Source organism: Eurypyga helias, unplaced genomic scaffold (assembly GCF_000690775.1).
Source record: "Eurypyga helias isolate BGI_N326 unplaced genomic scaffold, ASM69077v1 scaffold13185, whole genome shotgun sequence".
Taxonomy (NCBI): domain Eukaryota; kingdom Metazoa; phylum Chordata; class Aves; order Eurypygiformes; family Eurypygidae; genus Eurypyga; species Eurypyga helias.
The window spans coordinates 1,555-17,108 of record NW_010252134.1 but is presented as its reverse complement, the minus strand read 5'-3'; the positions used below and the strand labels follow the sequence as shown (position 1 = coordinate 17,108).

General features: G+C 40.2%; 1 protein-coding gene across 1 annotated transcript in view; it reads left to right on the top strand.

Annotated features, from left to right (window-relative positions):
- The window catches only part of MTMR12 (myotubularin related protein 12), a gene marked incomplete at its 5' end in the record, with an annotated part of 24,710 nt that extends 10,294 nt beyond the window's left edge, over positions 1 to 14,416 (top strand). Inside the window, 8 exons of the mRNA XM_010152250.1 lie at positions 1,757 to 1,863; positions 4,012 to 4,136; positions 7,708 to 7,786; positions 9,463 to 9,533; positions 10,580 to 10,752; positions 11,518 to 11,685; positions 12,603 to 12,764; positions 13,732 to 14,416. Of these exons, the coding sequence (XP_010150552.1) occupies positions 1,757 to 1,863; positions 4,012 to 4,136; positions 7,708 to 7,786; positions 9,463 to 9,533; positions 10,580 to 10,752; positions 11,518 to 11,685; positions 12,603 to 12,764; positions 13,732 to 14,307 (1,461 nt within the window). The remainder of the gene's footprint in view (positions 1 to 1,756; positions 1,864 to 4,011; positions 4,137 to 7,707; positions 7,787 to 9,462; positions 9,534 to 10,579; positions 10,753 to 11,517; positions 11,686 to 12,602; positions 12,765 to 13,731) is intronic.
- Positions 14,417 to 15,554: the final 1,138 nt, after the last annotated feature.

The window sequence follows — 15,554 nt, the reverse complement described above, 5'->3', positions numbered from 1 at the left end:
TTGGCTGCGGGTAAGAAATCATATTGAGAAGGCAACAAAGATTTCAGATGTTACTGCATATTATTTTTGGAGCTTGTTTTTAACAGTGCACACACCACCTAGTCATCTATAGAAGAGGAAATAGGTACTGGAAAGAGGTGCTCAAGGTATTCTGTATTCCCCTTAAAGCAAGGTGGGGGTCCACAGCCCCCATTTACTTATATCAGATATCTAATATCCTGTAGTATTCATGTAGCACTGGTCTGTCTGTCCACCAGTCTGTTTCTCATAAGGCGAAGTACTGGCTGCATCTAGCTAGGGTAGGATGTAGGGTGCTATTTAGATATCGAAGTGAAGACCGTGAATGTGCAGATGTAGTGGAATACCTTTGGTTGCCTAGCTTGGGCCTGGGTAAGTAGTGTGGCTGTGATGACGCAGCATTCTTACAAAGCCAAATAGCCTAGCTGAAAAACTAGTTCTGCCAGTCACAACAGAAGATGAAGTCAAATATACTGTTTTGCACCCTGTAGCAAGGTGACTCTGGCTTCCTACTTCGTACCAGAGTTTAACAGCCAGTAAGACAGAGTAGATAGAAACAAGGAGCAAAATAACCTGACTTAGGAGGTCTTACCTTAGTTGCTGCATGTCCATCAAATTTGCCAAGGGAAACCATATTCACTTCATGCTATTAAATTAAGCAGTCCGTGGAGAAGACAGTGCTGTACTGCCCAGCCCAATTGGTTCAGATAGTGAAGTTCAAAATAGTTTGGTTCACTTTTTCAGATGGTCAGCCAGACAAATCACAGTGGTCGTTACACAGAAATGAGTTTTTATTTTAATTGCATCTTGAATTGTTCAAAGGCCTTGTGGAACTCTTCTAAGTATTTCCAAATCCTCTCTGGGGAGCTACTGTCAAAATAGCCTGACCATATTAAATCAGTTTGAGGTGGCAGTGAAAGGACAATACAGTCACTTTCTCCACTCTCGACTGTGAGGTTTCTGCTTCCTTCTGAGATGCACCTCCTGGCTGCCGTAAGTTGGTAGCAGAACTCTAACTTTAGGGTTTGACTTGTGTAGTATTCCTGATTAAAATGATTCTGAATCCCAGTTTCAAAGTGAGTTTAAAGATCAACTTAAGAGCTTCAGGCAGTAGGTGTGAATCAAAAGATTATATGTGAAGACAAATAAGGAGCTTTGAGGACTGACTTGCTAAAAGGAATACCTGTAACTGTGCAGTCTGATTTTAGTTGTGGAATTCTTGTTTAATATCTTATTTCTTATACCCAGATGACATTCTATGTGTAGCTCCCATGGAAAGGCATGACAGTGTATATCTATTGTGCATTATCTCAAGGTTTTACTATAAGAAAAACACTACTGTATCTCTGTGGAGAAACTGGTGGCTAATATATGTGAGTTAGGTACATGCCACAGCAAGATGGCTCTTCTCTTCCAACGTGATTTGGCCATAGGCATTTTGATCAGTATTTCACCTGTGAGTACAGTTGAGAAAGCAACGTTCTGATATAATCTGATATTTTATATTTCCCTGTGTAAGGCTTAACTTAAAGCTTGCAAGTGATAACACACTGTACTGAGCCGTGTAATTTTGGTGCAGATGTAGAAGTTTGCTTCTAATGGTGGGTTTGTCAAATATGCCAAAAATTCCATAAAGCACAGCATAGAGAAATTTCTTGTAATCACTCAGTCATTTAAGCAAATACTTTGTGTGGGACAGTTTACCAATTTTTATCACCTAGAAAATGTCTTTCTGCAGATCTGGTGTTGGTCTTGCCATAATGGTGCTGCTCTTCTCAAAATGTCTGCATTTCCCAAAGAACAGGATGACAGCACTTCACAAACGCAAAAAGCCTTCTTGGATGGGTCAGTAATAGCTATTCTGTCCACAACACTTTGCTTGGTATGAACCTTGCTTCTCTTTTTCTGTATATGCTGTATCTTTTAAGCTTGCACGCATCAGGACAAGTTCTAAATCTAGAAGTGGTTTTCTGTAGTGGAATGAGTTAATCCTGTGGCCTAACAGCATCGGTCAATTGTGCAGGACTGTAACATCACTGAAGGCTTCTTTGCGGAAGTACATAGGTATATATATAGATCAGATGAATCTATGTACAAACTGTGACTGGTTATTAAGTAAAGCAGCACTAAAGCCTGTAGGTCTTCAGTACAGTTAAAGTATCATTAGCTGACGGGCTCAGTTGTGTTTGCAAGTAAGTGAAGTCTAGACTCAATCTCTGATCATGAATTTGCAGGCAGGGGTTTAAGTCTCTGAAAACTGTTGTCTTCTCAGAACTGGCTTTGTGTTCTGAAATGACTTCATCTGAAGTGACCTAAAATGACTGGGACAATCTAGCAGTTTGCTACTTGCTTTGAGATGTGATGGCGACAGCACTTTGCTTCAGCTGAGTTAGGGAGCTGAATTAACTTAGCAGTCTGAAAAATGCCAGAGTTGACATAAGGGGAAGAGCACAGCTGCCTGGCTGAGGGTTACGGCAATGACTTGTTGCTTGTTCTTTCTACCTTTTTTTAAGCTGTTGAGTGTCCTGCAGAGAACTTCTCTCTTAGCAGCAAACTATTAGATTAGGCCAGTATGTACCATTTGTATGGCTTCACTGCTAGCTCTTTTCTCCTTGTGGATGGAGAACCTGTGGATAGCACAAAACCAACAGAGAATAGCTTGATAAGGCTCCTAAAACCTCTTTTGTTTTTAAAATTATACTTCTGTGAGAAAGACAGACTGTGGGAAGGGTCAAAAGCCTAATGTTTCTGCCGTGAAAGGGGAAGTTTACATGACAGACAGCTCTCTGTAATGCTGTTTCATGGTGTGACAGTAAGTAGAACTAGCACTAAGCTGTAACGAGGTATCAGCTGGTACTGTGATCGCTTGTCTGTGGCCATCTGACCTTGGGGCAGTTGGTTTTCTTGGCTATGGAGTACCAGTGGTTAACCACTAATATTTAAAAATAGAGCTACAGTTGTGTTAACTTGCCATTGTAATAGTAGTCTGAACATAAGCACACAGCAGATGTTTACAATTAACGGCTGCTTTTATTGAAAAAGTTGTTTGGAGCCAGATCTTCTAGCACAAATTGTTTGTTTCAATTGGAAGAATTATTGTAATTGACAAATGACTGCTTTCCTCAATTCTGTTATCTGGTGCATCTTCTAGTAGGTCTGGTAGCCTGTGTTTCTGACGTGGACTGCTGTAGTTCTCACTTAAAGCAGGTTTCTGTGCTACAGCGTGCAGGAAACACAGTACTCTGTCCTGTCTGGGCGAGTGCCCTCAAGGCTTCACCTCTGAAGTATGACCTAGAGCAGCTTTCCCCAAATACTGACAATAAAAGGCCAGCATTACAACAGAGGTATTTACTAAGCTGACTTTCACCTGAGCTCTGGAGCTTGAATGAGAGGGGATGTTCTGGGTCCAAACCCAAGCTTCCTCTGGCCTGATATTTTTTTCCTCTCCTCCTAAGGAAAAAAATGAGATATGTAGGGCAGTACAAAGCAGTCACACTGTCTGGTTTGAGTCCAAATTGTTTCTTCTTCTACTCATGTGTTTCTTTAGCAGACATAGAACCAAGGTTATGAGAATGTAATTTGGTTGGTAAAAGTCAAGAAAAATTGTGTCTGCTGGGAGGTTTGGGTTTTTCTGTCCATTTCCTCTTTCTGGAGTCATCTCTATCCTCCTAGTAAAGTAATTCTGGTGTGTCTGGTCAAGTCAGTGCTGAAGAAGCAGTCGTAGAAGTCAAGTAATGCTCATAATACTCATAATTGCACAGATATGCATGAACAAAATTTTACGGGTGTAACAGTTAAGAGCAGCACAACTTGTAGGCAAGCTTCCAGCCAGTATTTAAATTTGCATGGAGACCACTAGCTTTCCAGGGTGTATATCTTCTTGTCTTACAGCTGTTTCCCAAACCATGACTATTAACTTTGTTTTCAGTGATAATAGCCGGTGCATTATTTGACTTGTGAAACAGAAGGTTTTAATCTCTTGATTTGATTTAGAATCTATAAGACAATTAGCAAACCTCCCTATGAACTCCTGAAGATGGATGACTTGTCAAGCAGCCTTCCGTCTCTGCAAGATATCCAGACTGCGTACACAAGATTTAAACAGCTGTTTTTGATAGGTAAGTCAAACTTCAGTCTTTTGTCTCTAAAGCGACTGAGATGCAAAGTGTAACCATGCTGGTTTATGTCTCGTGAATGCAGTCCTTGTCTTGATTGGTGTCTTGCTTTTGACAGTGTTTAGAAGCAGACTTATAAATATGTAACTGAAGACTGCTTATGACTGGTGTGTGAATGGAGATTTGTGCTTCTTTGACTTACTGTGACTGCTTAGCAAGAGCTGGCATCTGAAATAGACAGTTTAAGAGAGTGACTGTGGAGTTTAAATGTTAGTTGGATTGAAAAACCTTTCCCATACATGTCAATCTTCTGTGGTCCATTGAAAGTGAATGTTACCTGTTAACCTTTTAAGCCTCTGTGCTTTGCCAAGAGTTGAGACTAAATGCTAATTAATTTTTTTCCTTAGCTTTTGTTACAAATTATTCACATCTCAAAACGTAAGAAGCGAGAGCCTGCTTAAAATTCTGTCACTCTGGCTGTATGGCTAAATGTAACTATTGTAATGGCAAGTCCACTTGAAAGGAGCAAAAATGGGAGCCAAGTGAAAGTATAATCTATGCTTCCAGGCTCTTTTCAGAGACTCCTTAACTATTTTGCTGTCAAGAAACAGTACTTTGACCTCACCTCTTGGCATTAAAAAAGCTCCACACAACCTTGCAACTATGCAATGTGCCTTTGGGACATTTCGAACAGTGGGTTTTCTACAAGATAATGAGGGTAAATGTTGCGATAACCTCTCTGGTGGCATGCTGAACGCTGGGGCAGTTCACGTATGGCTGTTGACGTTGGATGTAACCAAACTGATCATTGCTGAGGAGCTGTGTATTTGCAGTGTAGCCTGCAGACAGCCTACCTAAGTCCTACTGGCGTTGCACATGGAATTTAGCTGATGAGTTGAGAGTAATTGCAAATTAGTATGAATGGTTTCTGGTAAATATGCAGGAAGGACTTAAGTGATGCTCTGAAGAGAAGTTTAAGGTAGGTATTTGGCAGCATTTCACATTTAGGATTTGGTCTAGAATACACTCTCAAACCCACAGTGAATCTTGCCTACTACTTAGGAGCTAAAAGTAACTACCTATATTTTCATGTAGTTTCTGGTAACTTACTTTCCTATAGACAAAAGGCTAAAGCTTGCATTTAAGTCATTTAACATATCTCAGGAAATACTGCATTTTTCAATGGTGTAATTGTATCATTGTCTTCCTTTACTTAAAGCAAAAGGGAATATGTTAAAACTGTGTTCAGGTCTATGTTGTTTGTCTTAAAGCTTTTAAAATAAGCTTTGTCAGTAGACTACATAGCGCTATGCACTAGCAGTCTGACAAAGCCATTCACTTAACTTCTCACAGAAGTGTTAAGATGTTGCAGGGATTGACTGCCTTACTACTGTTTTTCAAAGTCTGAACACATTAACTGTATTTTTGTTCTGTACATGCCCAACTACATTTAAGTAACTTGCAGTGTAAGTTAAGTTTCCTGAAGACATGCCCAAACTGAAGTTGCACTTATAAAAATCTTCATTAAGCAAAGCAGAAACCACAGTAGTAGGTAGCTGCTTGAAAGAGGAATTTGGTGGAGAAAGCTTGGATCCTCTTAAATTGTTCCTCTTGTTTGAAATGTTGCAAAAGCAGGTGCTGGTTTTGCTGGACTGCTCACAAGTCTCATTCTATGCCATCTCCCCACATTCTTCCAATGAGACTTTGAACTTTTCTGTTCTCGAGCCCTAGTGGAGTACTTCTTCATTGCCCTAGAAGATCGTAGAATCACAGAATGATTCTAGATAGGGAGGAGGGGAAAGCTGGCGCTCTATTGAGATGTTTCTAAGCAAAATACCTTGATTAAGAGGTAAAACAAGCTGCAAGTGTCTTGTTGTGCCTTTAAAAAGAAGTTCCTGTTTTGACTTGGAGAAGACTTTGGCTGGGGAAGAACTGCCAGGCCCAGGCGCTGCCTTGTAGAAGCCTGCATACAAGTGGCTGAGTCTAACTGTGGTTGAGCACGGTGGAACAAAAACAACAGCCAGCTACTTCTGATGTGGCTACTCAGCTTCTTGGGGTAAAACTCTTCTATAATGCAAAAGAAAACTTCAGTATGGGATATAAATGTTATCACAATAGATGAAAGCCTGTTATTTCTACAGAAATATCTTTTCCTTGATATCATGGTTTTTGAGAGGTTTTGAAGGACTAGAAATGGGAACTATAACTTTGCCTTGATTCAGAATGGATGGATGTTTTTTCAAATAGCGATGGCAGGCTAAATGCAACATGAGATTTGGGTGCAAGGGCCTATTCTAAAACTCAGATGGAAAGAGGGTGAGCTGGGGAGTAAAGGGTACCTTGAAGTACTGTAATGTATGTACTTAAAGGTACTTATCCAACTTAAAGGTTGGAAGTGCATTTGAAGATGTTAATCAGAAAACATTGGAGAAAACTGCATCTAATGTGAACAGAACTGACTAGGGAGCTTTGAAGATGCATTCTAATGCTGACTTGGTGGAGAACTAGTTTCTGTGGCCAGGGTGAGATGAATCAGGGAAAGATAGATTCTTTTTTTAATGTGTAATGAATAGAATGAGGGACACGAGCATGGAGGCAGAACAGCTACAGGAACAAGTGCCTGGGTAGTTGAGGATCATAGATGCAAGCTGCAAAAAAAGAGACAAGTGAATGTGTTGGAAGTAAACATTAGAAGCATATGGGGAGACTTTGGGAGGTGAAAAGAAGTTTGACCGAAACATGCAGAACTGAAGCCATCGGAGGATAGTAGGGAAGGAGAGAAGTGTGGTGTATCTCAGTTGTTTCTCGGTACTAGAACTGTCCTAGGCCTTGGGCTTCAAGGTTTGTGTCTTATACAGGAAGTGTAATCTATTCTGCTTTTAGTTTACTGTATCAGCCAGCAAGAGCTTTCGAGTTTCTGAATACTGTCTTTGATAGCAATAAAAGCAATGAGATTTACATTGCATATAACCAGCTACCAAAATCCTAGTGAAACTTGTAAGAGTTTAATGACTTTGTGATATGCACTTGGCCTTCTAATTTATCTTAGCTATTTCTTTTTGATGTATTTTAATGTCTCTTCAGTTGCAGTGAAAACGGTGTAAAACTTTTTCCTGATAGTCTTGGATCACATGAATTTGTGTAACCCCCTTCTAAAACTCATTCATGTTTCTGGGTCTGATGGTAATGACTTTCACAATCCAGCCTCCGTATGTTAAGCTTTACATTGACCATCCTGTAGAGTCAAGGCAACTGGAACTTGGAAGAACCATCTCCTCTGATTAAACTTACTTTCTTTCCCTTTGCCATTCTGTCAACAGCTTTATTTACTTGCTTTGGCTGCTATGAACCAACAGCATACTTTTTGTAAAAAGCCTATGATGCTATAAAACTTTACTGGTGTTTGTGGGACTACTTCATTTCCTCATTTAGTTATAGGGTGTTGGCTTTAACAATGATTAGGTTTTACTGACTCCCTAGTTAGGAACTGAAGAGTAACGCAATGAATGGCTGTAAATTAGCACTACATATGTGAACAAACTAACTTTTGGTTTTGTTTTGGGTTTTTTTCCAGATAATAGTACAGATTTCTGGTCAACTGATGTGAAATGGTTTTCATTACTGGAGAGCACAAACTGGCTAGAGATAATCAGGTTTGCTAAACCTGTAATTTTCTGGGGTTTAAGTTGTTAAATGCATTTGTTAGTGGGTTTTCTATCTAGTTTCTTGAACTATGATGACATTTTTCATCTCCACTAGGAAAGAAAATTAAGACAGGCTTATGGTTCCATTTATATATCTTATTTCTACAACTTGTGACAGTATTTTTACAATGCAGGCTTGTGTTAAGCCTCAGACTTTTAAGGGATGTGAGAAGCAGCAGATCATTCCAATTACAACTCTTCGGCAAACCTATTAAAACTATAGATCCCGTAATTTCCCTCCTGCACATAGCCACTTTCTGTCCAAACTTGAAGAATCCTATTTGTTTCTTGCATGAAACCTATTCCGTGTCTCTGACTAGCCTTGCCGTTCTTCTCTGTACTCTCTACTTCTGTAATATCCTTTAGGACGGGATGAACTGCAGTATTCAAGATGTTAGCCCACCAAAGATTTATAAAATGACAGTTGTTCTCAGTTTTGTCCCCTTCCTCTCCTGATTGTTCCTCAAGTTCTTTTTTCTTCTCTCAGCAGTCCACAGTGAGTAAGTGTTGGAACGGTGTTGGCTAACTTAAGGCTTGTTATAGTGGAATGTTGAGGGTTTGTATTTGTTTTTGGTGTTACTTTGTGCTGGCTCTATTGTCTGTCAGTTTATTCTGTGGTCAGCTTGTTGCCATGAAGTGCTTCTGCAGTCTTCTGCAGTCAGCTTCAGTTCTTTCTAGTCGTAGTAACAATCAACAAATATTGTTATTTATTCATGCCTTAATCCTGAATTTAAATGTATGTTGAATGAGAGGTTCTACGGAAGATCGTATGTTGAGAAAAGCATTGACGTAACCAAGATTAGAAGTAGCTTAAAGCAAATGCCAGCCCAAGTTCCTATCCTTGTGTTGTTTTGAGACTGGTCCTTTCCATACTTGGATCCAGTCGCTTCCTGGATCAGCCTGTTGTTGGCTCTTGCAGTTAGTAGGAATGCCTTCTCGGCTATTCTAGATGCTAGAACAAAGAATCTGACAACTCCACACTTACGAAATAAACTCTCAGCTTCTATTAGTGACCTAAGCAGTTGCAAGAATCCTAATTTGCGCGCAAAGATTTGTTGAAAATAACCAGTTTCATGAAGAATTAAGTCTAGAAGCCAACAGCGTTACGTCTGATTCTGCGATCTTTAATTCTGCTCAGTCTTCCTTGTGCAATGATAATCTCGGAATAAAATTTGTCTGCATGTTTACAAGATCTGATTGCGGATCTTTCCCTCTGCCTCTTAAAACCATATTATGGGAGAAATGTAGTAGACCAGAACATAAGTGTGGTGATGTTGACTCTTTCCAGCATAGCGGTCTGGCCCTTGGCAATTGTAATAACCTGGGGCGGGGGGTGTGTGCGTGATGGCTGCTTCTCGTCCAGAGCAAAGTACTGTATTACAAATGTACAAAGAGAGCAACTGAAAATGCATGACCAACGGCCAAATAAAGTACTTCTTGAAAGCTTACTCTTGAGGCTGAACAGTTCTTCACTTACACAAGTTGAGCATGGGTTTTGTTGTTTTAAAGAACTGGTCAAGTTTCGGTAGTATGACATTCTAATTCCTTTTAGGGGAAACTAATGAAAAGCTTAATTGTAAAAATGCTATGAAAATGTTCACTTCCCTTTTCCTGTACCACAACAGGAGAGTCTTGAAGAAAGCAACAGAAGTTGCTGAGTGCCTGGAAAGACAGCATACGAATGTTCTCCTTATAGGTAAGAATTTAATGAGATTATCCTTTTTTTTTTTTCCCCCTCAATTCTGAATTTCCTTAGATGTAGCTTAAGCTGTAAGTTTATACTTGTAGTAGAGTCTGTTAAAATTCAGAGTACTCAGTGTACCAGACACCTAAATCTCTCACTCCTGCAAATGCTTCCTGTAGTTAAAAAAACACGGTAAATATAGTTCCAGGCCAAGAGGTAAATGTTGTGAGAAAGCTGCTGATAAATTGGCATGAGAGTCATGCTGCTTCTTGTTTATGCATTCCTGGCCCCTAACTTATTTTATTCAATATCTCCTAGAACTTTTGGTGTACTTTTAGTGGGGGAAGGGTGGTGTGGGACTTACACAAAGAACATGGAACATGAAAACTTTCTAAAAGGACATTTTTGTGTTCTAGATACACACTGAATACTATGGAGTCTTTCTTAAAAATACATTAAAGAATATGCTTGTTTTACACATCTTGAGCATTTTGCCTTCCTAGGTTGAGTAAAGTTATCCCATGAAAACCAAACTCAGTGTTAACCATTGAGCTATTTCTGGATTAGTAATTCAGTGGGGTTTTTTTTCCACACACTGCCATTTGAGGAACCTAGTGTGGGGAAGTGATGATTTTAGAAGGTACCCGAAGGGTGAAGGTTGCACATTGCATGAGGAGGCAGTTTCACACCCTGTGAAAAGTTACGTGCAGGGTGGGAAGATAGCTGGCCTGGTAGCATGGGAGAGGAGGGACAGTGTGTGCATTGTGGGAGACTGAAGGGCGTAGGCATCAAAGCTGTAGTAGTAAAAGCTTGGGTTTTTTCTAGGTTTTACGATCAAGTGTTACCCTCATATAAATGTACAAGAAACTACCTTTTTACACAGAGAAGTACTGGAAACATGGACTAACTTCTCTCTGGCGTAACACTTGTAAGAAACTGTGTGCTTGTGATCTTGAAATGCAGTTTTGCTTAGGTGAAGCTAGCAGTGCTTTGCTGTCTTACCCAGAGTTTTAGGAATGGCTTAGTACTGACAACTTGGTTTCTGTTCTCTTCTGTAGAAGAGAGTGCGACTGATCTGTGCTGTGTCATCTCTAGTCTGGTCCAAGTGATGATGGATTCCTACAGCAGGACAAAGTCGGGGTTTCAGAGCCTTATTCAGAAAGAGTGGGTAATTGGAGGGCATAGCTTTTTGGATCGTTGTAACCACCTACATAAAAGTGAGAAAGAGGAGGTACGATTTTTTTTTACTACTTTCCTTACTTGCTATTTAAATGTTTACTCAGCATAAGGAGAGATTTAGATGTCAGTCCAGAAGTTCTAATTACTCTGACCATCTTTAACTTTGTTTTGTGTTATGGACTGATGTTTTGTACAGTGTCACTGTTTGCTGTTTGAGTTCAGCAGTGGTCTTATAACTAAAAAGAGTAAACTTGAAATTTCCCATTCAGTCTTTCATGTCTGTTTTGAACGACTCTATCTCATGTCCTTTAAAACAGTGTTAAATGGTAGTAGTCTCCATAGAAATAACTGAAGTGAATTGCATGTTCTTGTCACATCTGGAGTTTAACTTATGTACTGTCTTGCTAAATGTTGCAGCCTCGCGTCTCCGTTTTTGTTTTGCATTTTGGGAATAGATCAGATGGCTATGCAGAATAGAAATCACAAGTGTAGACTGACTCATTCTGATCTGGAATTGCTGTAAAATAGTTTTGCTTTGCCAGTTTTAACAGGCTGCATAGCAGCAACATTCATAGCAAGTTAATATACGCAAATTCAGGTCAGAGAGTGTTCATCTCTTCTGTCAACAGTTGGCCAAGGGTAGCTCAGACAATACTTCCTCAGGGTTCAGCCAAAGTTATATGCAGCAGTTCTATAGTTAACAAGATTGCTTTCCTTAAGATTTTATTTGGAGAGACTAAATATTATAAAATAATTAGTCTGCATGGTGGAATGTATTTTTTTTTTCTGAAACAGATGCAATATTTTCTTTACTTAGGCTCCTGTTTTTCTGCTCCTACTAAATTGTGTTTGGCAGCTGGTTCAACAGTATCCTCCAGCGTTTGAGTTCACAGAAACTTACTTAACTGTCTTGTCAGACAGCCTCTATGTGCCTATTTTTAGCACTTTCTTCTTCAACTCACAACATCAGAAAGACACTCATACGGTAAGGGTTTGTTACTTTGTGGATGCAATGTTTTGGAGAACAGGTTTAACCAACAAGCAAGGAATACTCAAATATTGTTCCCTAACAACATGTTTTTCCACACTTACTTGAAGGCTGGTGCCTTGGAGTGGGAATGAGTGCAGGTTGGGATGTAAGGAGTCAAGGTCAGGACTCGGTGGTTCATGATGACAAAGGAACTATATAATAACACAGGAATATATTACTTCTGATGTGTGGCTCTGGGTTCATGTTTATTGCTTTCCAGTGAAAATGGAGCTACTTAACCTAAGAGGAATATCCTGCTGCCCTGCAGAATAAGTTATCTATAAAATTGTGTAGTATATTCCATTCTATTCCAAAATCAGCATTTCCTGAATGTTCATTTACATTGGGTTCATGTTTTTCTCTAGCCTAAGAAGCTGGAAGCAATGGGAGTATCCCCTGCAAGACTGTACAGAGACAAAAAAAAGTGAATATCGGTGTTGCATATAAATGAAGTGTTGGTCATAAAATTTAAACTGGTAGCACTGCATAACTGCAGTTAACTTTTGAAGAGGTTTATTCCACAATCCTAACATGCCTTCTGCATCTGAAGAAATCAAGCGTCTTATCTCCTGCCCAATTTTGAAAATTGTAGTTTTACCTCAGATTAAATAATCTTTCTTACAACTGTGAAAGACACTCTTGGTGCTAACTGCACTGTTGAAATGAAATACCATTTGATGTTACAGAGAATAATATATAGGTAGCCTTTGTCTCACATCTAACAATTGTGTTCTGCTAGTGAATAAATCAAAATCCTGGCTGGTGTTGCAGCTCTGTGGCCATTACTGTGAAAAGCCAGGTTCTTAATTTCACCTTGACTTGGTTAGAATTCCTTCCTAGCAGTATTAATTGTGACCTGTTTGTTTTGGCAGAGTGGTGAAAGCCTTAAGACACAAAGTGGTCCTTTCAGATTTCTTACCGTGTGGGACTGGTCTGTGCAGTTTGACCCCAAGGCCCAGGCTTTCCTGAATAACCCTCTTTATGCAGAGAAGCCAAAACCAGATAAAAGTCAACGGAAAACTGCGCGATTCAAAGTAAGATATGTGCTGCTTAACTAATTTTTTTTAAATAAGCGTGTCCTGCTCAACTCATACTTCAGATGTACTCACAGCGGAAGTGTTGGTGCAAAGCTAAAGTAACAGAAAACGTGCGCATCTTGGGAACCCGGATGCAGTTACTGTGCATAGCTGCAAACTTGGGGTTTTTTCCTCATACTTTTGTGCAAGTGTAGTTCCACAACTCATGGAACTTAACATCGAGGTGAGTTGCACCGACGTGTTTGAAGTGAGTTTTTGTTGTTCCACAGAGTACCTAACTGAAATACATAGCAGGTTTATAATTGCCTCCCTAGTTTTGTCTGAGTGTACTTAGAGTGTGTGCGTGCACTTGGGGAGAGGGGCACCAGCAACAACAAAAATGGTCTAGGGTGTGGAGGATTATGGGTGCACCACCTCATTACTGGAAAGAAGCACAAATTCAGTAAGAAAAGTTTTGTTTGGAGCAGCCTCTTCAATTGTAAGATCCTTGTTGGGTAAACTGTTCTGCACAAAGCCTTGTGGAGTGAGACAATAGGTTCTACAGCAGTAATCAGAGAATTCTTGCACTGTGGGACGCGATGAGGGACTGCTGGATGGAGACTTCTAAACCAAATGCTCGGTGGTTTGTGTGGCTAGCTTAAACTAAACGTGGAGGTGTGTACTGCTCAAAGGTATGCACTGAATGCTCCTTTTCCAAAGCAAAATGCTTTATTAGTGTAACTTCACCACTATAGTTACAGCGCAGGGGAGGTATCTGGGAATGCTAAGTGTGCTGTGTGAAGTATTTGGTGTATTAGACGTTGAAGAGTAACTGTTTTATAGACTATATGGCGAAGCAATGTTTAAGTGACTTCGTTGCTTGTAAGTGTGTTGTGAGTACAAGATATCTTGTTCCTCTTCAGATGGTTTCTGAAGTCCCATCAATATTCATCTCAATATATTTTTCTTTTCTTTCCTCTTAAAGCATCAACGGCAACTGTCTTTGCCATTGACGCCAACGAAATCTTCCACAAAGAGGGGATTTTTCAGGGAGGAAACGGATCATTTAATTAAAAACATTCTGGGTAAAAGAATTGGCAAGTTCATAAATTCTTCAGATGAACCTCCTAATAGCTTCAGGGAATTTTACGATAGCTGGCATAGTAAACCTGTTGACTATCACGGTCTTCTGTTACCTCGCATCGATGGCCCTGAAGTGAAAGTCTGGGCACAGCGGTATTTACGATGGATTCCTGAGGCTCAGCTTCAAGGAGGTGGTACCATAGCTACAGCTGCCAAGATTTTGGACTTGATGGAGGAAGTGCAAAGCTTGCAGGTGAAAATGGATGAAGAACATAGCCAAGCTGTTTCTGGAGGTGTGCATTCTGTTCCCATGATGAGAAATTCTGCCCGGTTGTCATCCTTGTTTCCATTTGCTCTGCTTCAGAGGCAGTCTGTCAAACCAGTTTTACCCACTAGCACCTGGAAAGACTTGGAAGATGAAGATGACTTGGTCAAGAGGGATGACGAATTTGTTGATTTAAGTAGTGATATGTCATAAAGTGTGTATAAATCGAAGTATGAATCGTATGTGGCCGAGTTTTAAGTGTTGTGCTGTATCCTTATGTAAGGAACTCACAGCTGCAGCCTGTTTAGTGGGTTTGTGGGGTTTAAAAAACTTGGTTGAAACCATCTTGCTGCCATGATTAACGAGCTTATTTTGAACTTCTGTTTCACTCTAACAGTATTTTATTGCGCACATTTTCAGCATAGGTGTGATAAAAACAGAAGTCTGGGCTAGAGTAGCCATGTGGCCACTTCGTTTAAGAAAAGAAAAACAACAAAAAACATCAGTATGCCACCTTTTACACCAGAAAAATACATACAATTACTATTTTAACACAAAACCTCTTCCCCTTACGCTAACAGTGCTAGGGTTGGAGATGATGTGTGACTAGAACCTGTTAATACGTCTGCATCTTACCCCCTGTGAAATAAACAGGGGAAGGCACAAGAAAATGTGCATTCACAAATAAGCTTTTTACAGCTGAGGAATAAACTTACTGGGGATTTTCCTCACTGGTCATTGGGGATTTTCTGTCGATTGTGGCATCAGTTGAGGTCATATGCTTGTCGACCTCATCCTTTCTGACGCCGTTTGCCTTTTGGCGTGAAGCACTTCACCGCCTGCGACGTAGTAGCAGCTTGGCTGCCCTGAGCTTGTGCATGCGCTTGGCTAGATGCGGGACCGTAACTACACGTTTCAAGTCTTACTGTGTGGCTGCTGTGCTGTACGCGCTGCCCCGGAATGTACCCAACGTTTGCTGTCAACTAGAAATGGCCTGACCGAGATTCTAATTTGCCGTGAGTATTTTTTCCTCCTTTTAATAGAGTGAGACTTTCATTCTGACTTCCCCATGTATGCCAGTTGCCTTTGAGGCTTTCTGTAGCTTGCACTGAGACGCTCCACACAGAAGGGAAGACTTTTTTTCCTTAATCCTGCAGCGAAGCTGGATTTGCAGCCTGTTGCCACGAGTTGGTGGCACAGCTGATGAATGTGGCGTTCATACCGTGTGAACACTTGCATCCTGTTGCTGTATGTTACAACAGTACCTCAGTGAAAAAAGCCATAAAGAAACGCCTGTTCACTTTGTTCTACTGTGCGTATGTTTATATGTAAAGTATTTTTACTGCAAATAATCGTCCTTTGTAAAGCTGGATACTATTTCATGTCAAATCTATTTTGAATCCTTAAATTCTAGAATACGCTAAGAATAGGTGCAAGTCAAAGACAGTTACACAGAAGGG